The sequence below is a fragment of the Dermacentor albipictus genome, chromosome 6, assembly GCF_038994185.2.
Source record: "Dermacentor albipictus isolate Rhodes 1998 colony chromosome 6, USDA_Dalb.pri_finalv2, whole genome shotgun sequence".
Taxonomy (NCBI): Eukaryota; Metazoa; Arthropoda; class Arachnida; order Ixodida; family Ixodidae; genus Dermacentor; species Dermacentor albipictus.
In genome coordinates this window covers 77,454,167-77,480,862 of record NC_091826.1, presented here as the reverse complement: position 1 = coordinate 77,480,862, position 26,696 = coordinate 77,454,167, and the positions used below count along the sequence as shown (strand labels likewise).

General features: G+C 44.1%; 1 protein-coding gene across 4 annotated transcripts; it reads left to right on the top strand.

Annotated features, from left to right (window-relative positions):
• Gmppb (GDP-mannose pyrophosphorylase B) lies at positions 1–26,696 on the top strand. Of its 4 annotated transcripts, none has more exons than XM_070540878.1 (8): positions 1–161; positions 802–949; positions 1,024–1,104; positions 5,474–5,665; positions 11,013–11,168; positions 19,050–19,259; positions 23,781–23,963; positions 26,474–26,696. In XM_070540878.1, the coding sequence occupies exons 2-8, from the start codon at positions 821–823 to the stop codon at positions 26,603–26,605; spliced, it is 1,083 nt and encodes a 360-aa protein (XP_070396979.1). In that variant the 5' UTR covers positions 1–161; positions 802–820; the 3' UTR covers positions 26,606–26,696. The 4 variants fall into 4 exon arrangements, with proteins under 4 accessions (XP_070396979.1, XP_070396980.1, XP_070396978.1 ...); XM_070540879.1 differs by lacking the exon at positions 1–161 and adding an exon at positions 186–442; XM_070540877.1 differs by lacking the exon at positions 1–161 and adding an exon at positions 186–446.

Here is a 26,696-nt window from a genome sequence, read left to right as displayed (position 1 = left end):
TCAGGAACATGGCGTCATCGTCGGTGTTTTTTATCCGTCACCCGCAGCTGGGAGGGCGGCAAACTGTCGGCGATATTGCGCTCGACCTCGCCCACTCTTGTTCACACGTGGATCGCCGTCGTGGCACGCTGAGAAAAATGCTGAGTTGAGCGCGGCTTCCGGTGAGTACCGAATCCCACGTTATTGTCGCTGCAATCGTGCCGTAAGGCCGGCCTCCCGTCGCGGACGGTGATGCAACTTTCGGTCTCTGACAGTTTCGACTATATTGAAAGTTCCCCGCCCGCGACAATGTCTGATCTTTGCGTCACATCACACCGGCTACGTGAACGTGGAAGCCGTTGACGTGCGCAGGTGATGTGTCTCGAAACAGGCGCCTTCGCTGACGTGACAGTTGTCACGCGAGCACCGTCGGCGAAGTAACCCGCGCGCCCTGTCTTCTGTTGTAGGTTTGTTGAGTGTGTTTATCGCCCTATTTTATTATCTATTAGTTACGTAGAAAGCTGAGCAGACGCGCAGCGCCTTAGCTTTACATGCATATATAGTTATTAGTTAAGATGTGTACACTGTCTTTTCTATGCATGGTTTGCATAGGGTTACTCTTCAGCCATCTCTGGCGAAGTAGAAAGATAAGGCGTGCATATTATTGGGATGATGCGCGGCACTGTGCAGACAGATCATCACGCGTGCAACTTGCGGACCCTTCGTTGGTGTCGCAACACGTGCCCCTCAATTTGCGTGCGCCCGGTGGTTCTCTTTTGCTTCCATGGCGTGTGCATGGTTTTCTGCCCTGCTCTTTTCCAGAGGTCACTAGAGGTGAAAGATGAAGGCCCTCATATTAGTCGGAGGCTATGGGACGCGGCTACGGCCGCTCACGTTGAGCAGGCCAAAGCCGCTGGTCGAGTTCTGCAACAAACCCATGATGATGCACCAGATCGAGGCCCTCGTCGAGGTGAGTTCTCTGTTCGCGAGTTGCCTGACTGGCGAACCTCTACAAACCGCTTGCCGTTCCCTGACCCGCTCCAGGCCGGTGTGAGCCATGTCATTTTGGCCGTCAGCTACCGCGCCGAGCTGCTTGAGAAGGAAGTCAAGGCAGAAGGGGACAAGGTATGAAGTTTCTTTTTGTGTCAAATGTTGAGCAATGACAGTGGTTTAAGAAATCGCCAGCATGGCGTAATGTTGCGCATTCATATCCACTGATAGGACCTAAAGATGGGTGGATGGGCTGTTTAATTATGTAAAGCAATGTATATGTAACGTTAAAGGCAATGCGAACATCTTGAGAAGCAGAGGACTACGTCTTACGAACACTTTGGCTGCCTCAGACTTGTTTTGTGCCGTACTTCGTGTGGCCGAAGGCAAGCCTGAGGCAGAATGTGTGTAGAATTGCAGTATTGAAACAGTAGTAGGCTGCGCACCAATGTTATTACTCAAGTTTTTCATTTTTTTTCACACCTGCTTCCGTTTTTTTCTCAGCCTCAATCCCGTATATCTACACTACAAGCAATTTAGATGAGATTTCCTTTTTTTTTTTATAATGTGCGTAGCCTTATGCAAGAATCCCAGGTTCAGTGCTGCTTCTTACTATTCTTGGAATATTCTTGAATCACAGTCTTGTATTCTTTGTTGGCACAAAGCTTATTTTTCTTATTTATACTCTCAGTTTGCTTCTAAGCACACACAACAAATACCTAAAAGAAATTTTTGTGTTCTGTTGCGTTTTGTTGCGACATTCAATGGAAATGCCAGTGCTGTAGTGACCACTTCTGTGTGTCCTGAACCACTAGGCTTGTCACTGTCAATGAGACGCTTGCCAAATTCTCCAGTGGCTTATTGCAGGTCTTTTCGGTGGTTGGTTGACGTTTGAAGTGTCTTAATTCATAAAATGTCAGTTTTGTTCATAATCGTGCACTTTAGTCACTTGGCATAACAATGTTCCCGTTTGGTTTGGACTAGAGCACTCACTTGCACACATTATCCTTGCTGCAAAGGAGGAGTGCAACCTAAACCTCATTGTCATAATTGGTTAAGAAAAGATATCTTTGTGATCAATGCTCACAACTCATTTTTGATTGCGTTTAACATTTTATCACTTTCAGTGGCTTTCCATAAAGTGAGAGTATTATTTAAAAATGTTTTTTTTAACTTGAAATGGCATGCCACATTTAAAAAGAAATTCCTTGAACAATGTGTTGGGCTACTTTCGAGCAAGGCATGCCGCAACATTTGAGCTTACTTTTTTTTTTTTTTCAGAATGCTTTATAACCATGTTCATCAGGTCACTCTGGTTGATACTTGAGATATTGTAAAATTGAGAGTGGCTTGCTTAAATAAAACAGCGTCAGTTTTACATGGACCTTGCAAAAACAAACAAAGCTTCATAGGAGAGTACCACATAATTTGTAGAGTACTGTTGCTGACGTGTGTAGCCTACAGGGGTTAGTTGCAGCTCTAATGAGCCTCTAATTGTCTGGCACCTGGTGAAATCTGTAATTTGGGCATAAGAAACCGTCCACATGTGTACATCCTCTTCAGTTCCAAACCAAAACTTTTTGAAGGATTTACTTTAAACTTATTTGACGCTTAAGCATACAAAAAGACCAAAATAAAAACTAAGTTCCAACAATGGAACAGAGTGTTGAAACCTGCTTGTCCCCAGTTTGGTCCTGTAGGACACGGCAGGTATGAAACTCAACAAAGCAGTTGCAGTTCTGAAGACGCTCTACACGAGGCATTTCACTCGAGGATTTGCAGTCGCAGCCAGGATTTCTACATTTTCTATGGGATTCAAGCTTCATGTGGTCTTGGAAGTGTCCTTCCCTGTCACATCTGATGGCGTCAATCGGCATTGGAATTCATCATAATTATCAACGGTGATGTTTGAAAACCTGATAGGAACGAAAAGGAAGCCAATGTTGAATTTGCAACTTCGTGGCATTGACCAGCCAAGCTCCTCCAAAGTAATTTGTTTCTCCACTCCACCCTTTCTGTTGCGGGTCATGTGTGTTGACTTCAACGTCATCACCACTGTGTTCATTCCCATTCTCTGCGTCATCACAGCCCTTGGCATCGTCAACAAAAGTATGAAAATTTTTTCGGATCCGACAGATTGGCACCACTTTCTTGCAAAACCGTCTGAATCTCTTCGTTGGTGAAATATTTCGTTGTAAGCCATAAAGTAGTAATTAAGACCCATGGGCCCCAATTGGGGACTTCCAGATTAGTCTCCTGAGCTGTGAATTGCAGCCTAACTTCTTCATACAAGTTCTGCGTGTCTCATTTATGAAGTTTTGAAAAAGTTTGCGTCACATAAAAACCATGTTGCAAAGGAGGCTGTTAAGACAGAATTAGTTACTCAACTTGAAGACAAAGACACGCTCTTTGGCTGGTGGAGGCCATCTATGAATGCAACTGGTGTCGCTTGACTGGAAGCAGGAACTCGTGCACAGTGCACAAAATAGAACTTAAAATTGTGGCCTATTCAAATTTGAAAAAAGGTACCCTGTTTGAACTAATTATTCACGCTTAAACCAATATCCCCTCTCATTTGGGGTCGCAGGTACTGAAGAGGAGATTGTACTAGCTGCCTTGCCTACACGCAAGACTAAAGGGAAAGTGGGTAGAAGCTGGACTATACAAAATGGCAACTATCTGTTTGCAAATTTTTGAAGTCATAATTACCTGAGCTGCAAGTACAAATGTTGTTGCTGCATTTATGAAAGGCTTATCGTTGTCTCCCTCTCTGATTTTACAATACCTTTACCTTCCAAGGTTGTTCTACTGGTTTGCATACTTCCACCAGCAATACTTTAAAAATTCATTCATTGGATGCATGTGTGGGACCCTTTCTGACTGTAGTGAGGGTGGTACTGTCTAATTACAGCAAGGCATCTACGACTGGTGGCGTTGATGTACGAGTGATGTACTACCGCCCGTTTTCCCAAGCAACAGAAAAACAGATCTGTTGACTGTTGATGGGGCTTTCCCAGTGGTTATATCTTCCATTGGCACAGAACAAGCTGTTGGAGATTCTTGTGGCTGTAATCTATCTCTCTAGCTAGATCCTCTTCAGTGTTCATACGTATGTGTACAGCCTACAAACTGTGGCCCGGAAGGTGTGGCACCTGAGGGAGATTTTTGCCTAGAGCTTATCACAGGACAGAGTAGGTGAGCCAGCATCAGTAAGTGCTCTCTTGTATCTGTATTCTTCACAGCTATGAGAAGTAGAGGTGACTGGAGATAGTTCAAGTGCATGGCAGCCAAACATTGCAACTGGAGATAGGCCAACTGCGTATTGACAGCTAAATATTGCAGAGGCAGAGTAAGGCAGGGATGGGGACTAACATGCATCACACAGATAAGACAAGGTCAAGTGGCTGTCGTTTCCTTGCATATCATTTGGTAGTTTATACTTGCTTTGTTCTCATGGGTGTAGGGAATATTATTGTAGACTTTCGTGTACTTTGAGAGGCACTCTTCGCTGATGTCTGAGTGTTTCTATTGAATATGAGAGATAAACTGTACAATTAATATTCTTTATGAAGACATTGTAGTAGACTCCTATTCAGTTAAACTCAAAGGGATTGTGAAAATCTGTGCAATTGGAAAGTTGTCTTAACATACTCTAGCCGCAAAACTAAACATTTCGTCTTCCTGGTGGACCCAAATATTCATAATAGAACAATAAATGGAACAGCATTAAAACCAAGAGGTAGATGTAAAAAGATACATTGACTATATTTTCATGAGGCTAAGCGTTACTTCGTGCACTTTTGTTTAAATTATTGAGTAGTATTTTGCGTGTTGCCACTCTGAAAACCTGTGAGCTGTCACAAATTAAAAAATTTCACTTAGCTGGGTCGTTAGTTTGGCATTGCATTCAAGTGCGAAACACTAGTGTAGTACTCAAGGAATTGTTAGCTGCATCATGTATGAACACTGCTGGTTCTTGGTGACTCCTAGGCAGTGACCTCACCATCATTATCAGCCTGAAGGAGAACCTCAGACTTCCTCTCTTATTGTCTCTGTGGTGTCAGGCTTACAGGTTCCCATGTAATTGTCAACCCTGGAATAGTTGTTTATATCCATAAATACATCATTTGGTTCCTGTGAATCTAGCAGAGTTGCCTCCTCCAAGGCTTCTGATCTAGGCTTCTGCCTAGCTGAGTAGCAGACGTCATTAGAAACTGCCAGAGTTGAGCTTAACAAAATTCGTGGTTCATGTTAAGTAGAATTTTTTTTCGTCGAGTTTGTGCAGAACCGATTGCTCGTGCATTGTTCCACATATCCAAAAATCTTGCTTCACTGGGTTCACATTAATGGAGGCCTCTGCATGTGTGAAAAAAAATCTTCAAAATAAATCTGTTCAGGGTTGACTTCTTTGTTTGGGACCTGGAAGCCCCGTCTGCAATTCGCACAGACCTCGATTGGGGAGACCTTTCTCGAAGATTTTCTTTTCCATGTTTTTCTCTTGTAGCTGGGGGTGAGGATAACACTTTCCCAAGAGGACGAGCCTTTGGGAACGGCTGGCCCTCTGGCCCTTGCCAAGGACCTCCTTGCGGATGAAAGTGAGCCCTTCTTCGTCCTGAACAGCGACGTCATCTGCGACTTTCCTCTCAAGGAGATGGTGCAGTTTCACAAACACCATGGCAAGGAAGGCACGGTTGTTGTGAGTCATCCTTCTTCACCCTGTTTTGTTGCTCACCTCAGAAGCACTCTTTGACGACGAGTCTTCCATGCAGTGTTTAAATGAAGTCGATAACATTACAAGTTATACATTCAGGCTATTCATAGCATAGCCTCCCCTTAGAGGCCATCGCCATGATAGTCCTTGTGTCCAGTGACTCTGAAGAGGCAGTATTGATGTCTAAAAAGAATAAAGAATTAAGAATGCACCAAATTTTAGCTTTTCAATTTACCATAAATTTGCAGAATGTCTTTTGGTCATTGCACACATCATCACATGCACGGTCATATACATAAAACATATATATCTTGTGCACATTACAGCCATTGCATTTTAGGCCCTTTTACAGTGACATTGCATTAAATGTGCATGGCCTGCTGACAACTCATTACCACGTCCCTGGCACTATTTGGTCATACCTTGCCCTTGCTCCAATAAAACCCATTAATCAATCAATCGCTTGTTGAGTTACCCTTTCACTTATTATTTGCAGAGACATAGGGATAGCTGATGACAGTGTTTTGCATGTTGTGCAATAAATAAGCTAAAGGGAAGTGAAAAGGGGAAGTGTAGATGAGGCCCCAAAAATATCTTAAAAATTTAATTTCGGGATGTGACTGGTTTCAGCCTCTACAAACCCGAATTATTTAAATTGAATGATATAACAAAACATAGTTGAATGTTTAGCATGCAATAAACTTCTTTTTATTAACGAATGAAACGAGAAATGAAAGTTCTTGAAAAGACGATTTTACCAATGGTGAGAGCTTGCCTTGCAACCTCCATGTGATGTCTTTCCAGTTGAGCTGTGGAAATGACTGTGTGTCTATAGACTTTCCCCGGTGTGTTTAGTGGTTAATAACCTAGCCCCGGGGGTGCGGTACAGTGCTGCTGGAAGTTATGGCAGCAAGTGTAGAACATCAGTTAAACTGTGCGTGCGTGTGTGTGTGTGTGCGTGTGTGTGTGTGTGTGTGTGTGTGCGTGCGTGCGCGTGCACTCTCAGCATGTTAACAGTACGTGACTTTCACTGCCTTCAGAATATGAAATTTATGTCATGTACAATACTAGCGCTAGATGCCTTGGCCAGCGCCACTCGAAGGCTGAGGTGATGGACGTGAAACGTGCTTTTAACTGCAGGTGTCATATAATACGTGAGATAAGGAGCAACTGGACAATGAACCCTTGTGTGCATCAAGATTGACAAATTCAAGCCCTTGCTATGCATTGAGTGCTAAGAATAAGGGTATCCAAAGGTATGTTTTGTTAGTCATAACCATGCAAAATTATCGATAATGAAGCTGGGGAAAGTGCACGGGAATGTAATTATTATGCTGAATATGCCAGTGCTGGCCAACACTTCCAGGGCTAATGTTGTAAACTTACACAAACACTTTGCACTGCTAAGCTTGAGCACATGGGATCAAGTCCTGGCCACGGTGGCTGCATTTCGATGAGCGCAAAATGCAAAAATGCCTGTGTATCGTGCATTGGTGGCACGTTAAAGAACCCCAGGTGGTCAGAATTGATCCAGAGTCCCTGCTACGGTGTGCCTCATAATCACATCATGGTTTTCACATGTAAAACTCCAAAATCTTTCTCAAGTTTTTTTTTTTTTTTTACACAAGTACCCCAAGAAAGTAGGTGTGAGCATGGTCGTCACACTAATGTAGTTGGTAAAGCACTGTATGCATAATGTGGAATATGTGGATTGGGTCCCCACCTGCTGCAAGTAGGGGTGTGCGAATATTCGAAATTTCGAATACGAATCGAATATTTTCCTTATTCGAAGCGTATTCGATTCGAGAAATGCATATTCGTAAATTCCCGAATATTCGAGGATGGCCGAATAATGGTCGAAATGGCGAATATATTCGGACAGACTGTGAATAATTTAGCCATTAACGAATTATACGCTTGCTCCACATTCTCCTAAGAACATGTTTATTCACTGAGAGCTTCACATGATCCGCTCATTATCTGTATGCTCTGCATCAAGATGGCAAGTTGGGCCAGTTGGTTGGGATTCATAGTAAGGTTCGTTACAGCGCAACACAAAACAAGGACAAAAGAAAGTACAAAAAGACGACACAGCGTTACAGCACTGTGATCTTAAGTGCTGTAACGAACCTTACTATGAATGTGTACGCTCTGTTCCAGTCTATCTGCATCAGGCCCGTGAGACATGATCAGTTTCGACTTTTTTTTACCAAGCTTTATTCCAGGGCTCTTTCATAAGAATATATGATGTACTTTCGGGCTTTCTAAGTATGCGCAATAAAATATGCACCTAGAAAATGTTACCTGGACCAATGTTGTCACAGTGCATAGAGAGCCTTTACTTTCTGAACATGTTGAGCAGTCAATTTTCCTTCGCGATAACCTGCAACAAGCGCTTACCTGACAGAGCATTACCTTACATTACCTGAGTGCATTACCTAGAATGAGGGCCTCTTTAACCTGAAGCAGCCTCGTAAAAATGCAATATTATTTTTAAAAGGGTAATAAAGCTATTGTTACCTCGTTTCGCAATTTTTTAATAGTACACATATATTCGATATTCGATTCGATATTCGAAGACAGTTTTTCGCCTTATTCGTATTCGATTCGTATTCGAAAATTTCAATATTCGCACACCCCTAGCTGCAAGTTATCTTTTTACCTTATTATTTCTACATTTCAATTAAATATATAAATTAACTTCCTCTATGCTTCTTCTGACTTCATTGTCTGTTACTTCGTATAGTTATAGCTAACAAAAGTAATGTGGTCCTTGGATCCTCTTATTCGTCTTGCTCATTGCATGGGATTTCTGCCATGGAGACTGCCAGTCGAACCTTGCCTGTATCAAATCGTTTGACCAAGCAGCCAACTAAGCGTCATGAGAGCACCCTTAAGCTTTTGTCTGCATAGTTAGGCTGCAGAGGCATTTAGCAATTTCAGTGCTTCTGTGTCATTAAAGCCCATGTGGGGTACCTATGCTGCATTGGACAAATTAAATCCAAACAGCAAAATTTATATTGAAACATAAAAAGCCTGAATTTGCTTTGACATTAAAGGGAGCCTGAAACGATTTCGACAATTTTGTACAAATGCATTGAGTTGTTAGCGTTGGCCCTTCTGATAATTAGGTGATGCATTTAAGTGCTCCGCATAAAACTTGCAATTTAGTATGAGGTTTTAAAAATGTCCATCGCTGCCATTTGCAGTGGCAACGCTACCCCGAATTTTCAGCCAACTCTGGCCAAGTGACGCGTGATGACCATATGACGTCAGTAGGCTGAGCTAGTTGATTGGCTGTCCAGGGTTCATTGTCGATAATTTTTCAACTTTACGGGGAACAAATGTTACTTTTAATAGTTGAAATGTTAGTTAATTTGTTTCTATAAAAAAAAGAATGTCGCACAAAGAGAATGCACAAGGACAATTTCTCACTACACTCGAGCACTTCTGGCACACAGCAAGTGCTGTCTGCTTGAGTTACAATGTACTCTGTGTTGACGCAAGCTGCACGGTCTGTGTTGGTCTCAATCTGTCTTTTTGTGGACACCATGGTTCACCCTTGCGTTGTGAACCACAAGCGTAGTGATCGGCGACAGGTCAAGCTGCGACATCGTGTCCCTCTGCAAGGCAGTCATGTAAGCAGAGTGGCCGCAGCTGGTTGTCGATATCTGATTGGCACTGGCATCTATGCGTCTATACCTCACGCCAAAATATTACTACCACTGTAGTGTTTCACGTGTCCGGTATTTGGGTAAATGCAAGCACAAGCGGACTGGGCTTAGGCATTTTACGGGATGAGTGGAGGTTGGCCTGCACGGTGCAGCCACCTGTTGGCACAGAGCTCAAGCAAACACAGCACTAATATAGTAGTAATGAAGCGTTTTCTACTTTGCTGCTGGTGTAAATTTTTGCCAGAAGCGTAATGGGGAACGCATTGTTTTTCTATCTGTAAAATGTTTTACGCCTGGTTACAGCAATATTACCTCTCTGTTTGGGTGGTTAAAGGGACACTAAAGTGAAAAATTTCTTCTGCATCAGTAAATTATCGTTCTACAACACCAAAAACACCACACGCACAACGATAAGACATTTGGTGAGCTAGAAAAAGCGCAGCAATGAAATACGGGTGGCGACGCCTACTTAAGTTCCCCCACCTGGGGGCTGTGACGTCATATATTTTGATGGCATCTTCTAGGGCCTACTAATTATATATAGCAGTACAGATTGACTACATTGTGTTCTAAAGGAACAAAATATTAAACATAGCAAGTTTCGGGAACCTTTATTCAGCCAACGCAACTCAAATGCAAAAACATACTTTGGAATCCCTGACGTCCTGCTAGTGTACCGGCGCTGGGGTTTTGGCGCGAAATTCAAATACTGATTCTTGGACCTTCATTTTCTCATCTAATAATCAAACTATTTTTTTTAAATGACTGCCTGCAGGGTTCTCAAACAATGTTTCATTAGTGTAAACTGATTTATTGTTTCGCTTTTGCTTTAGTGTCCCTTTAAACTCTGCGCCGCAAAGTTGCTTGACTGTGCAGACCGATGAGACCACTCACGTACGTCTGCGCTAAAGCTCCTTCATCACAGATTATATCACTATGGAGGGGCTTTAGTTTGACTCCACCCTTGCGTCAAAACACCCAATTTGCCTGTGGTTACCGGAATGCCGGACATGCTCAGTGCTGTGACAGCATGCTCACAGCGCACGCTGCTTTGATAGCTCTCTCTCTTGGGATCGACTGTCAGACAGCTGGCAGAGAGGTTGGAGAGACTTCGTGCACTTACTCCAAGACAGCAAGAAGTAGGTGACACGACATTCCATCATGACAGAGCTAATGAAGCACTCTGTGAACGAGTTGAGGAGAAAAAGTATGGCTATGGAGGAGAGTAACTTGTAATTGTCCGTAGCTCTTTTATTATGAGACGCTTCACAGAAATTGTGGCGTGAATGTTTTATTGTAGCTGTACCCTATGGCATCTACAAAATTTCTCCAAACCGTTTCAGGGACCCTTTAAGAACATATATTAGCATGTCTTGCTAGAAGTTGAACATTGTCAACCACCATATTCTTTTAGTAGCCACAATCCACCCGTATAGAAAACTTTTGAATGTAATTCTCACATCTTTACGTTAGTGCCCTGCTTGCATTTCATATATATGTCTGTGATACTACATACATGGGTCTTCTGTGCAACAGCAAGCTTCTTGTCAGTTGTTGCTCGATTCATCTGTTTGTATCTCCACTATGCCTCTTTCTCGTTTTTCTCGGCAACAGAAGACATTTGCGTGCAATTGGCAGATGGCTTGCCCTTTGCGTAGGTCACACGAGTCGAGGAGCCTTCCAAGTATGGTGTGGTTGTGTACGATGAGATGGGCTGCATCGAGCGGTTTGTGGAGAAGCCGCAAGAGTTTGTGTCCAACAAGATCAATGCTGGCCTGTACATTTTCACATCGGACATACTGAAACGAATTGAGGTAAGGAAAGCTGCATGCTTGTTTGGGCTTAGCTGCCGAAAATGGATCAATGCGAGCCAAACGGGTTCAAAGCACAGGAGGCACCTTTTACAAGGAAGTATTGCCGGGGTGGTAAGGGGGGGGGGGGGTGGTTCAGATAAGAACTGTGACCTTTGGCACATGCAGGATATCTTTATATCAGTGCACGGCAGCTTTGAAACAGTTTGGTGAAGAAAACTGAACTCTGTCGTGAAATCTTATGAACCAAAGTTGCCTTCCGTGTGAGTGCTGCTTTAAAATTCCAAAAACTCGCATGCAGATGCATTGAAATTGGTGGGAATGCGATGTTTCCATGCATGAAGGGTGCACGGTGTTTATGCCATCTTGGAACCTAAGGGCGCCCTTCACGCTGACCACACCCCTCCTCCGGAGGTGCTTTAAAGATCTGCGCGGGGCGGAAAAAGAAAACAAAAATTGACTAAACAGTTTCTAAATAGCCCAATAAATGGCGCTAGCTGTTTGAAAACTCTTGGAAAGTGGCAAAAGACACATTTGTAATCATTGATAGCAGGATATCAATGGGAATAGACATGAACAGGAAAGTGTTAATAGCGGTGGTCAGAATACTGCTACAATTTGGTATTATCTATTGCTGTCTAGTCGGTTCGTTCAGTACAGTTTCAGATCATAAGATCTGTGGCCACTGGAAATCAAAAGGGGAGGGGACAAGGTGAATGCTAACTTCCAGCTGTAACTCAGCCAAAAGTTAGTGTTCACTTTGTCCCCTCGCATTTTTATTTCCAATTTGCACCTAGAGGCCATAGGCCTTATGTTCTGAAATTGTTCCGCTCCAATTGCTGGGGTCTGTTACATCCATGCTACAAATGAGAGAAACTGTTCTAAAGCTGCTCCAAGACAAGCGACACCCCGCAGTTGTGGAGGATACTGTGAAGAGAAGTTGACAATGCTAGGTGATGGTCACCATCAACCTATGCCACCAATGCTGTCATATCACCTGTCATTCATTAAGCTAAGCGTGCTAAAGGTTGACTTTGCTAATTAATTGAATCCAATCCAGTGAACGCTCACGCATGTTCACGGTACAGTATATTCGTGGGTTGTGCATAGATCATGTTCTGTTGTGTCTAATATTGCATGTACGGCTCATTCTGCATTGTCGGTGTGCCCCACATTTGCAGTTCTTACTGGTGGCGTTGGGAGAGGTGTCCCTTAAAGGGAAGCTGAAGAGTCTGTCGAATTCAATAAGACGCTCATATACGGATGCGGGAACCTTATAAACCATGTAGGTAAAATTTGGGTTTTTTTTTTCAATTAGGAGCGACGTAATTGTCGGTTAAAATTGCGCTGTAACTCCGCCCCCCGTCGAATGCCGCGCGCTGCTGCTGTGACGCTGACGATGCGAGCAGAGACCGGAAACTGCGGTGTTGTGACGTCAACACTAGTGTTTCGTTCCTTCGCAGCCTCCGCGACCGTGCCTGACCGTGCTTGTTTCTGCGTGCGTGCCATCGTAATCTGCTTCTATCGACCCTGCATTCCTTTGTTGGTGCGTCTGCGTGTATGTAGAGTGGTAGTCAACGTGCGCAGCATCAGTTGAAGTGGTGGGCCGATCATGCTGGCTTTCTGTGCAGTCTACGGTTGCACGAACACCAGCGGCCGCGATGATGTTGTCTTCCATTACTTCCCACAAGACAAGAAGCTTTTAACGAAGTGGGAGACTGCTGTGAAGCGAAAGAATTTTAAGCCCTCAAGAACAACAGTGCTGTGCTCCAACCACTTCTGTGACGACGATTATCACCAGAATTTATCATTAAAACGTGCGTTGGGTTTGCCAGTGAAGTCGGCTCGTCTAAGATCGGAGCAACGAAAACAAAGACGGCACAAGTGCGGACTGACTGATGATAACTGGTGTTGGAAGGCCTTATGAATACACGAACTCACCCAAACCTGGATTTTGATTTACTGTGAGCTCCTTTGTGTTAGCACGCTGAACAGAAGGTGCATGTTTATCTCCCGCCCTTGACGCAGGTTTCGTCACAAAGCGCCGCGAATTTTCTATTTGCACGTGTGTTGTAAAACAGCCTGCATGCAGCTACCATAACGCAGTGCAAATGTAGAGTTTGCATGTGCTGGAAAGCCGGCGCACGCCAGGACGCTACGCTCCCCCCTTCTCTCGCGCACAGCGAGAAACCGACCGTCTCACGTAGCCGACGGAATTCGCCGCCTTTACAACTTCGGTTTCGAGTAGTGTTGCGGATGGCACACAGTTGGTCACTACACGTACTGCATGAACCGGGAAGCTTTTCACGCGTTTAAACCGTCTTTGTAGATTGCCAACAGCTTTGGACAGTGCACAAATGCCGGTGATCGCATCCCCGCTTACGTTCCACGAGGAGGCATGCAGGAACACAACACTACAGTTGTTCAACCGGAAACGAGCTCACTAGATCAGCGAAAGATCGGCGAGATCACGAGATCGCTTTGCAAAAAACATACTCACCAAAGAGCATTTTCAACCCGAGGAGATCCCAAGACTTCGCTTTCGTTTGCGTTGAAAGCACTGCTCGCACCAGCATCGTTTGTTTCTTCGAGAGGTCGGCTCTTCGCAATTGGCTCGTACATGTAGGGAGTAACGCCGAACTTCTCAGAAAAACGCAGTCTCTCTAAATTTTCCATTACCGTCTCAGAAAAACAGCACCAAACTACCTGGCACCGCGTTTCATGTGCAGCGGCAGTGGTCGGTTCGGACGAACAGTAGTGTTGATGTCACGAGGCGCCCGACCAATCACAGGCGGAAAAGAGACGCGCGAGCTGGGCGTGTCCGCTGCTGCGCTTTTCGTCGAAATAAAATGTATTTGCGCTTTCTTTCGCTCAATTTCGATACAATATTCGAATTCGGAGGGTTGAAAACCATTATGTACAGATGTTCACTCATTTTTTCTGGAAAACCTTTCAGCTTCCCTTTAACCGGCAATGTGCACCTTGCATTGTTGTAGCATTCATGTTAGTCATATTTTATTGTGCAACTCTATTATATATCGTGGTTATTGCTGCTTCTAAAAGCCACATTGTTGCCCTTCTTGCAGTCCTGGTACTACAGAAGTGATAGGTATATGAGTCAGTTTCTGTGCTTTATTGCGACAGCAGTTATATAACTACACTCCAGGCGAGTCTTGACTGTTGCTGTGAGGTTCTGTATGAAGACCAAGGGGCGATAGGATCCTATTGCACCCTGCGTGCTGCATGCTGTCGGTGCGAGGGAGTGTGCAAGGGTGAGCTGAGCTCAATGCATGTTTGATGCATGCTCAGTCTTAGAGGTCACGTGATGAAATGTGTGCGAGATGCGGAATTCGGGGCGAGGTGAGTCCAAGGTACTGCAAACAAGCACGCGCTAGGGGCACAGGTGTCGACTTTGCTAGCCCGGCCGTGGCCACGCATGGATATCCATGCCTTATCTCAGAGGTAATCTCTGGTGAGTGCAAGGTTGAGTGCGCTGAGATGGCTGGTGGCCGCATGTGTGCTCTCTTCCTGGGCCCCTGGTGCTGGAGATTGCACAATCTCAAGCTTTGCAGGCACATTGAAGCGAGCGGCAGCAAAAGTGTTTGCTCCCACCTGTTCAGTCTTCATCACCGAAGTGTTGTGGCAGCAAGTGTTCGTAATCATAGAGTGGGATCTATTCATGTATACGTGTGCTTGCATGACACCATCCTTTTTTTTAAAATTTAATATGTAAGTGAATGCGTACTGCAATTTATGCGTCTGATAAAACTACGAACCCTTCCTTTGTATAGTTGTGTAATGCTTTGCTATCGCTTTCAGTTCTCTGCCTTTCTGGCGAAACTGCAACTTTTTATGTGCTATACAGCATTACGTATGTTGTGCTTATGAAACATGCATCTTCTTTTATGACAGCAAAGTAGTGGGTGCTGTAATTTTGTATTGCCTTGTATGCTGTGTTGTATATTGTTTCTCTGCTGCTGACTGAAGTCCCATCAGAGTGGTAGAGTTTGCCAATCAGTTTGTTTGATGCCTTCTGTGTGGTATTGTTTCAGTGTCTGGCTGTTTGCTGCTTGTCAAGAAGAAAAAGCAGTGCGCTAGAGTTAGTGTGCTCTTTTTGTTATTTCAGCACAGCTCTAATGACAAGCTAGCATTTATTCATTCTAGACAATATTTTTCTTATATGTGTCACAAATGCAATAAACATGGATCTTGTCCTCTGTGTTCCTCCTTTGACAACCTGCTATTAGACTAAGGGCAGCTGCTACAAATAATTTTTCTCCTCTCTGCTCCACAATACTCATGACCAGTACCACCACTGCTACAGTTGCTACAGTTTTACTTTCTCAAATGTAACAAATTTTATTCAGATCAGCCAATAGGTTTTCTCATGACATTTATGCATATCATGCAGTACTTGAATTGGGAAGTCTGAGTTGACCACGAGCTAAAGCTTCTAATTAAGATGAGTGTCAAGAAGCCTTAGAGGCCTGCTAACTTATCAAAAATGCCCAGCTTACCAAAAAAAAGAAAAGAACTTTGGGTAAATTTACGCAACTTTCACCAGCTACATGCCACACATATCATAGACTGGGAACAGTTGACAGTTTTGTTGAATACTCTTTCACCTCACGGCGGGTTTATCTGCTGCGGTAGCTCAGTGGCTGTAGTGTTCTGCTGCTGAACACAAGGTTGCGGGTTTGATTCCCAGATGCAGTGGCTGCATTTTGACGGAGCAAAACGCAAAACGCTCGTGTGATTTTGCATTTGCCGAGAGGCAAATTTTGAAGAACCACGGGTAGTTAAAAATAAACCAGAGCCTGTTACTACAACATCTCTCTGGTAACACCAGTGTTGGTTTAGGACGTTAACCCCTTCAGTGCCAAGGATGAGTCTGACTCTTATAGTGATTTCATTTCATCTACTGAATGCTGCAGACAAGTGGCAGTTTTGCGACTTTGGTGTGGATGGTGTGCAACTAGATGGTGCCAGCATCCCTGAAAACTTACTACTATGCTTTTTCACAGTTGACAAAGCTGAAGTCTGGGTTCTTTGTGTTTTAAAAATGATGGTGCGAAGTTGGGTGACTGCAGTTATGACTAGTACTTTCCTTATTGCGGTAGCAAATATGTGGACACAGCCATCGTCAGCATCTCTGTGAAGTTTTGTATAAAGTCCAAGCGCAATAACGTCGTGGCCGCATGCTGTATGCTGTGTGTGCGAGTGAAAGTGTGCAAGGGTGAGCTGAGGGTGGTGGCTTGATTTCGCGCTCACAAGAAAGGCAGTGTTCAGTCTTCTATTGCGTGCAAGGCACTGATAGGGAGTGGAGTCCTACTCCGCCGGTGGCTGCCTATGGCATGGGCCCTCTCTTAAAAGTGACCTGCGATGAGGACAGTCTAGGTGCGCTGAGGGCTTCATGTGCTTGTGTTCTCGCCTCTTAGCTCGCCTTGAAGTGAAAGGTAGCATGAAGGTAATTTCACTCGCTGCTGCTGCTGTGTTTGCTCACACCATAGTTTTGACAGCGAGTGTCAGCGGTCTTTAAGTGAGAGGTGTTCATGTTTGCCTGTGCATGCATAACACCATGCTTGTTAATGTAGTTAGTAAGCCAATGTTTATAAGTTGATATGGCTGATAAAGCTACTATGTTTACTTCGTGTGGTTGTTTAATGATTCACAATCGCAATGGATACTTCGACTTTCTGACAAAACTGCAACTTTCTTTCACTGCTAAAATTATGCTGTTTTTGGATATTTCTCCATCTCAAGTAAAGAATTAGACCTGGACAGCTCTCTAAAGTAGTGTTTGGAACTTTATTCTGGTTAATTAGATGCCTCAGTTAATCCGGCTGGTGGTCTAGGCCAGCGGCCACACACAGGCGAGGAAAGGTTGGGCCATACAGGCCCAAGGTTTTGTTATCCTGATTTAAAATTGACCTTGGCCGTGTAATTCGAACTTGACTCACCAATGTGCACGCCACTCTCCTATCGTGACCTAATTGGTGACCCAATAACGACACCTATAGAGGCGGCGTTTGTCTTGGCTGTGCTTGGGGGACAGCAAATACGTTGAACACACGTCATCTCCTCCCGAAAACACTTTTCTTTGGCCGGCCCTAGGCAGATCTTAAAGTGGAAATGGTATCTCACCATGAATTTCTGCAATATTTACCCCATTCCTAGCGTGCACCTTTTTTAGAGTGCAGCTCTTGGGCGCCCATTTCTGTGTTGTGTGTCGGCGTGCCTTGGCGTTGTAACTCGCTCCGAGCGAACGAGCGCAGTGAAAGATGAAAGTGAACATGGAGCGCAGCAGGAGATGGAAGAAAGGCGATAGGGCAGGAAGAGGGCGCAGCAGAACCATGAGGCAGAAAGCGGAGGGAAGATGGCCTGCGGATGCAAGGAGTTGCCGGCAGCCACGGGATCCGCAGCCATGTGGGCGATCTCATCTGCGCTTCCAAGAGGGGAGGGGAGGTTGCATGAGGTGGGGAGGGCTACACTTGTCCGTGGCGTCAGCTGTTGAGATCAGTCCGCAGTACGAGCATGTGTGACAGTGATCGCTGCTCCTGCAGGTGGCGATGTGGAGTGGAGCGTCTTGATGTGATGCTCCCTTGGGTGTTGTTGTTGTCTCTGACACTGCTGGCATGATTTCCCCACAACGAAGGGCCGCTCTCGTCGTTGGTGGAATGAAAGCGTGAGAAGTTTAGTGCTGCACAAGATGGGTTGTGTCTGCGGCAGCTGCTGTGAATCGCGCCCGCGCGTCACCCACGTGCTGCCTCTTGCGATCTCGCAATTAGCGAGGCACTTGGGCCATTCTTTGCTCCATTTGCTATGTGCCACACGAGACGGGTTGTCTGCGCCAGCTATGCTACTCATAGTGTTCTCTTCCTGATATGAACAATGTACCTATATAATGACAATACAAAATATTGACATGCAAAATGAAAACACGTAGATTTTGCATTAGGGAGTATTGTAATAGTTGGTGAAATCTTTCCAAAGGAATTGGTCGGGGAAATTGCCTGTGTGGTGCCATTGAATACGAAACCAAAACTGTCTTTGCGGTGTTTGAAACAGCCTAACAACAACATAGTCTTCATCAGCAGCAACAGCAACCAATTGCAGGCATTGCAGGACAGACTATTGAAGTGGTTAAATTAAGCATGGATCACTATTTCGTTTCTGATTGTTGTGGAGTCGTTGGATAAGGGTAGAATATCAAACATGCAATGGACTGTGAAGAGGGCATGTAGTGGTTCATAGACAGCTGTAAAGTGCTGTCTGAGAATGATGATTGACATTTGGTGTAAATGAATTTCTACACTGTGTTTTTCTTGTTGCCAGAATAGGAGGCATGCTAGCACATTTTCTTGCATTAGACCCATACTTTGTTTATGAGCTGTATTGCTATTTCTATGTTTGTGTTCAACTTTGAACACATAAAAAGGAGTTGCTTGTTTCACTCGAGGGTGTGTTAGAATTGGACAAATACTTCCGAATGGATTGGGGGTGTATTTTGCCATTTTTTCACCTATAGTTATATTCACCCCACTGGATAATTGATGGAATTTCGTCGATCCTGTCAAGATCAAATTAACGGAACTTGACTGTACCACCTGGTACACAGAGTACAGCACTAAGACAACTGCTGCACACTTGAGCCATGTGGTCATTTGTGTGGTAAATCGCATGTAAATTTAGTTTACTGAGATTTTGCGTGACCTTTTAGTATACCATGGCTTTCAGCTCGAGTTTCTGGCAGCAGAGCTTATTTAATTTGCTGTGGAGGTTTTCGACGAGCTGAGAAATGTTTGGAGGCTTTTCTGCCGCAGCTTCCCCATAGAAACGCGCAGACACATTTTTACGTCTGGTGACCTTGTACTTTGCTCTCAGGTGAAGCCAACGTCCATAGAGAAAGAGGTGTTCCCTGCTATGGTGGCAGAGGGCCAGCTGTACGCCATGGAGCTGCAGGGCTTCTGGATGGACGTGGGACAGCCCAAGGACTTTCTCACCGGGATGTGCATGTACCTGCAGTCGCTGCGGGTCAAGAACCCCGGAAGTTTGCTGCCGCAGGGGCCAGGCATCGTTGGTAATGTGCTGATGGTGGGTGTCTCTCCGAAGGGGCCGCACATCTTGGAACAGTTGGCAGCTATTACAAATAAAACCGCGCAGACTAGACTTCAGGCAATGTTAGAGGTGAGGACAGCACTGAATCTTAGCTGCTCTAGAGGGGCTCTAAAGAGAACAATAATTTGAGCTGTCTTAGGTTGTCCACCCAAGATAACAGAAACGTCACTTTTACTGTGAGATAAGTCCTGGTAAGCGAGAAAAAACTCAAAAATGAATGGCAAGTGTGAGCACTGTCTTGAAGTTTCTGCCCCAGCTCACTGCAATGTCATGAATTTCGACAGCATTTGCTAGGGCCTAGATAATTTTTGGTTGTACTTGCAAGGAGCCAAAAAGTGAACTAAGCAAGTTTCAAGAGCTTTTACTGATTCACAGCAACCTAAATACAGAAGAACACCTTGAAATCCGTGATGTCACCCCAACATAACGGCTCTTGTCGGCGTGAAATTGAAGAAATAGAACTTTGACTTGCATTTTCTGTTCTAAGAGTTAACATGTTGCCACAAAATTAAGGTATACTTGAAATTTGAATGAATACTTTATTACTCTAAACTCGTATGTATGTTTCTCGTTGGTGTCCCTTTAAAACTTGGAATTTGCAGTCAAGTTCATTCATCTCAACCTTGCCACACTGCAAGGCTGTCAAATTGAGAGCATTAAAGTGCAGTCCACTTATAATGAAACCACATATAGTGATGATATGTTTTATAACAATGAGTTGACATATCATGAACTTGTAGGGCTACGAGAAAAAAAAAGACACCATATATAACGATATGTTCTGACCGCATGTCGGATACAATTATCAAAATCTTGCCTTCTGTATGGCGTTTTCCATGCTGACTGAGCATTACATTTGTGTTGCTAAGTTCCCCTGAAGCAAGTGATTCTGAGATGGGATGACAAGGTTTTCTGTGAGAGTTCCCATAGCCACTATTACCGCGCAGTGTGTCCTACTTGTGCGCCAACTGTGAAACCCATGGGAGAGCATTGCAAGCTGGCGCAGCGCACCACATGTGATGCTCTCTGATGCTTTCTCCAGACGATCATGTTCGTCTAGAGAAAGCAAGAAGTGAAAAGCAAAAGGGAGCAGTGGCTGCACGCTTTTTCTGCCATCTCTCTCTCTCTCAGCTGGTGCGGAAATACGCTGTCGAAGCAGTCCCAAAGCAGCAGACAGCCCAGTTTTAGAAGATGGCACAGACAAAGTGTAAAGTTGTGTTGCTTGAGATGAAGCTGCAAATTTTGCAAGACTAAAGTATGAGCTCTTGCAGTCAACGATTTCGACAATTCTGAAAACCAGGAGTATCACGATCATGACGGCTGGAACCAATGGCCATGCTGATCAATGGAAAAGGTGGGCTTTGTGCGCCAAGGCGAAACCCCCCATGATAGTGAAACTAACAGGGTGGAAGCCGCTGGTATTAACCAAGCTCTGGGAGCACATTGCTACTCTCGATGAAAGAGGTGGTGCCTTCATGGTGGAGTTCCTTGAATGCAGATAGTGCTGCCTCATTCTTCGACGAGGTGATCATTGTTGCAACAGACGGCGGCGTTGAGCAGTGGAGGTGATGACAGCAGTGGCAGTGGTAACGAGATTGACAATAGCCAGTCTTTGGCACTGAACCCGATGTCCACGCAAAGTGCGTTGTTGTCGATCGAGTCGCTCATTGATTTCGTGCATGCTAAAGGATTGCCTCCAGTGTTCACGCAGCAGATGGATGCGATGCACACTGGTTGTAAACCTGAAAATGCCGCAAAAGCGAATGCAGATTTCAGACTATTTCAGTGCGTCCAACGCTTGACACGCTGTTTCCAGGTATAAATAAACATTTTATTTTTCACAGCATACTTTCTAGTAAGTCTATTGTTTAGCGCAAGTGGCAAATTTGGGTTCGGAGCTACGTAGGTACGTTTGACAGCTTTTTTTTTTTATGGCAGTCGAGACATAGTGACCATCGATTATAACTAATGAATTTTTTTATTCTTTTTGATGTTATAAGTGGACTGCACTGCATCTATCCACTTGGAGGGTTTATTTGCTCCAATAAGGGGGGGATCCTGTACCTGAAAACTTTGTTTTAAGTTCTTTGTTGATTTAATGAAACTTGTTGAGTGTGTGTATTTCAAAGTGCTAGTTCTAAATATACATCCAGTTTTCTCGCAGAGTAAATAACTTTCCACAAATTGAAGAAATTCAGCTTTAGTGCATAATTTGCTTGGAGGTGAGCTATCTACCAAACTATGCATGGCATTATAAATATCGACATACGAAAATGATGTGGAAGAGTGCAAATAAGCAAGTGTGGTGTTCTAATCCAATTTTATATCAAATGAGAACATTGCAAACTTCAGTGAGAGAAATCCATTTAACTGCTAAAAAAAGAAAAATTGTTAAAATTTTTAAAATAAATTGTTATTTCGTATATTTGCACTCTACACTACTTTGCCTTTCAGGAAAAAAAAATGATAAAGTGAAAAATGAAAGAGTGATAGCACAATTAGAAGCAGAGATAATGCACCTCCAATATGGCATCATCAAAACTGTGGTTTTGAGAAAACAACAAAAAACATTTCGCTACTAATATATTGAAAGAAAGCTTGAAAAAATGGCACCAAAGGCATCAGTAGGTACTATGCCTAATTCATGGCTGGAGTACGTTCACTTCAAAAGAATTACACGTTTTCGGCACCTCTGAGCTCCATCCCAAGACAACTTCACCGCAGATCTTGCAAAACAGTCAGTTTAGTAGTGAGACCGTAATCCTGATCGCTCCGCACCAGCTACGCAGAATGAATGCAAGTATTACACGAGAAAACACCAAGAAGATTGTTTACTGCTGCAAGGCAGATGACAACATGTGGAGTAGCAGGCTTCGCGACTGAGGCTGTTGCACTATCGGCGGTCGGCTCTACAAAACGCTGAATCTTTTGCTCTGCGGCCGTCGTAAATGCGATCTTGTCGAGAGTAGCCTTCTCATGTGCTTCTATCCACTTCCTCTTTAGTTATGACAGCCATGTTCAATTCTTACGCGAGTGTAACTGGCATGTGGATATGTGTGATCCGGAAAAACAGTTGAGGCATCAACGTTCGGCAGCAGTGCGAATTTAGCGGCGAGCTGCCGGGTATCCTGTGCTGACTGCGACAACGGAATTGCTTTTAGAAGTTTATTGCGTCTTGTACGTTTCCGCCTGTAACGCAGTATATTCAGTGTTGCAGTCGCGAGACTAAGACAAAATGGCAGATGTTTTCGACGTTTGAGTGCTCATGGTTCTTGGAGCCAATCACAACTCGCCATCTTGGTCACATGCTCAAACTGGCCAATAACAGCATGCGTCGCAAATTTCTTTTTCTGTTTTTTTTTCATGACCGCAGTGGCAGCAATGTTGCCAACTGATAAATAAAGTAAACCAGAAACGTGAGCTTTCGAATGATACTAAACCGGCGCTGGCAGACCTCATAGTTATTGAGTTGTGCGCAATGCAAATTGGCTGTGATTTGTCCCCAATTTAAAGTGCAATGCTTCCAAATTCTCATCATTGGATCATGATAATGGATGAACTAAGTGGTATTTTGTAACCAAATTTCGGAGATAGGCACAGATTCGCTTCAGGAACGCGGAAAATAAAAATTGAAGATTCGAATTTTGGCCTTTATTTCAGTCCCAAAGACCCGGGTCCCCCCTTGGACAAATGATTGATGATTACGATACTCTCGACCGCGAAACTTGAGCGCAGCTCTATACGTGTCTTCATTTCACTTTGTATTGGCTGGTGCGGACAATCTGTCTCGTGTGGCACATTACAAATGGTGCGAAGTGCGGCGCAACTGTCTTGCTAATCTGAAGATTCCGAGAGCCAGCGTGTGGGTGACATGTTGGTGCGATTTACAGCTGCCGCCGCTGACAGGCCTCTCAGATGACACGCACTACTCTGGCACCATCTCGTAACCATCGTTGCTGCATTGCGCTTTTCTTCTCACGTTTTTGCCATACCCTCCTTTGCTTTCTGCCTTGTGGTTCCCCTGCACCATCCCACCACCTTCCTCCTTGCATCTTTCATCCCCCGCTGCGCTTTGCATTCGCTTTCATCTTTCACTGTGCTCGTTAAGTCAGTTATGCCAATGGCGCCTGCTGCAGAAACGGGCATGTAAGAACTGCACTGTAAAACTCCAGCAGGGCTCTTCTTGAGTAGTGTTGAGCCTTATGTGAGTGAGACATTTCTTAAGTTGAGCAGTTCATCAGGAATTTGTACAGTCACACATTGTTACAACAAAGTCGCATCCATCATGAAAATACCTTCAATTTATTCAATATTAGTTATAAACCGATATTCATACATTCTAATCTTGGTGAGAACATTTGGATTTACGTTGTTGTTGGTAATTTGTTATATCTGTTTTAGTTGTATCGAGGTTCACCTGTGTATGCATAGTTTGCATGCCATGACCAGCTAGTGCTCGGAGCCAAATATCATTGCTCTTCCAATTTTCTGCTTCAGGACCCAACAGCCAAGATTGGCAAGAACTGCCGCATTGGTCCCAACGTTGCCATAGGACCCAACGTGGTGGTTGAAGACGGGGCATGCATCAAGCGGTGTACTTTGCTCAACGGGGCGACGATCAAGTCCCACTCGTGGCTTGACTCCTGCATCATTGGTTGGCGTTGCACTGTTGGACAATGGGTCAGTGATGCTTCTGTCCTCCTCTCGCCGCCTTAGTGCCATGCGACCACAGTTGTCAGTTGCACCATGTGTTGAAAGTGCTTCAAAGCTATGAACAATGGGCTGGCTATCCTGCAGTGTGGTACCTTAATTAAGGGCAGAGAACATAAGATGATGGGAAGCCGAGGTAGTTGGTCAGGATTACATGATGCTTTAAACCCTCACTATAACAAACTCATCCGTGATACGAATGGACAATTCTATAAGCAGTAGAATTTTATTTATTTCGTTATTTATAAATATTTTCAAGGCCCTTGCAGGCATTACAAAAAGGAGTAGTAAGGCACTCTTGTAAAGGCAGGAAACAACAAACATAATCAAGTAGACAATGGTGCAACATTATGTACTGAAGCAGCATTATACATAATTGCATTGGTGAACATTGGTGCGACAGTGTGCACAAGAAAAATGGTGAAACAACAGAAACTAAACCATATAGAGACAATGTAAAGAACATTATCTACAGCAGCTTTGTAGTTAGAGAAGTGTCCGGAATGGCAGCAACGGTGCTGGGAAGGTGGTTCCAGTCTACAAAAGTTCTTGGAGGAAGAGTTGCTGCAGTTGAACCCACTTATAACAATATTCAAATGCCAAGAAGATCCCATTTTTTAACCGATAATTGTTACAACTGGGTTGCACAAAAATAAAGCCTAGGGGACAAACATTGACATTTTTAGACAGAAAGAAGCACAGTAGAACCCGCTTTAACATTGCTCTTCAAGGGGAGTATGGTAGCGCGATTCAAAGACGGGACAAGAGAAGACACAAAGGGACACACACTGAATTTCTTCTCTTGTCCCGTCTTTGAATTGCGCTACCATACTCCCCTTGAAGATGCATTACCAACAAGCCCACATTGCAACCCTCGTTAACATTGCTGGCTTTAACGAGGGGCGAGTGAATACCCAATAGATTTCAAATTTGATTGCGAATTAAATAAAAAAAAAAGCTGCATATCGAATCTACTATAAAAAAACGTTTCAAGAAATTTAATGCTTACAGATATTGCCCAAGAAAGCACTTCAGGTGCTCAGGAATCTTCTAGCATTGCACAACATGAATGTAGTAAATGATCAGTAATTTAGGTACATTGAAGTGAAGGTATACAGTACAGTGTACTTAGGATGCCAGAACTGATTACAGCTCAGTTCTAGTATATAAAGGTCTATTGCATAGAAAATTTTGCTTTCCATTTTTCTTCAAGATACAGAAGGGCTATTTCAACTTTATGTCAGCTGGGTCATCTCGTAACGTCAATCTACGCAACAGACCAAAGCGTGCACTGTACATGATGTGGCTCTACCACCGCTCCGCGTGTAACCGTTGTTGGCGCTGTGCAGGTTGACTGTAGTTGGCACCGACGGTAAAGAGCAGGTGCCGTTTGATTGTCGTGTTCAGAGTGTGATTAGCCACATGTCAAGTATTCTGAAATCGGCAGCTTCCTTCTCCCTCTCGTCCATCTGTCATCCGTGCAAATGTTTGTTGACCAATGTTCAGTGCACCTTAGTCGTGTCACACTTATGTGCCGCCTAAATCCAAAGCTAGTCTTGTGAGGGGGACTCGAGGCTACAAAAAGATGTGCATCTAAGCATGGCGTCAGGAACAAGAGGCCGCCATACGATGTGTTGCAAAGATGGCAACCGTGAGCAACTTTGTTGCCTTCCCGTACATTCGATCTCGTGTGCAAAGTGAACCGGGCAGGCGACGGTTTTGGTTTCGTTCCACGGGCTGTTTTGGCTTCTTGCGCTCGCAGAACTGATGGCTATCTCGTTACTATTGGCTCAAAGGGCGGCCGCCTGTTTCTCACTCGTTTAGTGCTCACAGGGGTGTGCATATGAAGGTTGCCGCCGTGCATGCGTTTCCTTTTCTTTTTTTTTTTTCGGGGAGACTCGTGATATCTAATTGCCTCTGGTAGGCGATAAGATGAAGATTAGCAGAAGTTTGTCTGAATGAGTCGACTCATAAGTGAGCCTGCCGACCTACATCAGCCAGTTTGTCAAGAAGTTTTCGCCTTTCATCACTAGTACTACATGAGTGGCAAGACTTATAGTTCTGTGAAAATTGGGAATCGGCATTCTCTGCATTTATAGTCAAATGGAAATTCTTGTAAGTCAAGCGTTAAATTTCGCTCCTCGTACACATTCTCATGTCAGCTGTCTCTAAAGATGTGTTGCAAAAAAAAAATAAAAGCATGCCGCTTTTCTTTCCTTTTCACAGCTGTAATAGAATTTTATAACCCAAGTGAAATAGCAGGAAAAAAAAACGCACATAATCTGGTTAACGTGACACTTGTCAGTATGCTCTTACAGTATGTTTTTTACATTGCTCTCTACGTAGCCTTTATTCGCACATAAGGTTGCCATCAGTTCAGCAATAGAGTGTAGATGCTAAGCTCTAGCCACATGTCACGTGTGCTACAGTTCCTGTGGGAATGCGTGCTCACAGTAATTGCTTTCATTTTCTGCCCACAGGTTCGAATGGAGAACACCTCCGTTCTTGGGGAAGATGTGTTCGTCAAAGACGAGATCTACATCAACGGCGGCAAAGTGCTGCCTCACAAAGCCATCTCTGACTCTGTCACAGAGCCGCAGATCATCATGTGATTGCAACGAGTTTTTCATTTTTTATACCATATTTTTTTACCTGTAAGCTTTCTTACCGCAACTTTTTTGCATTAAATGTTCTAAGAACGTA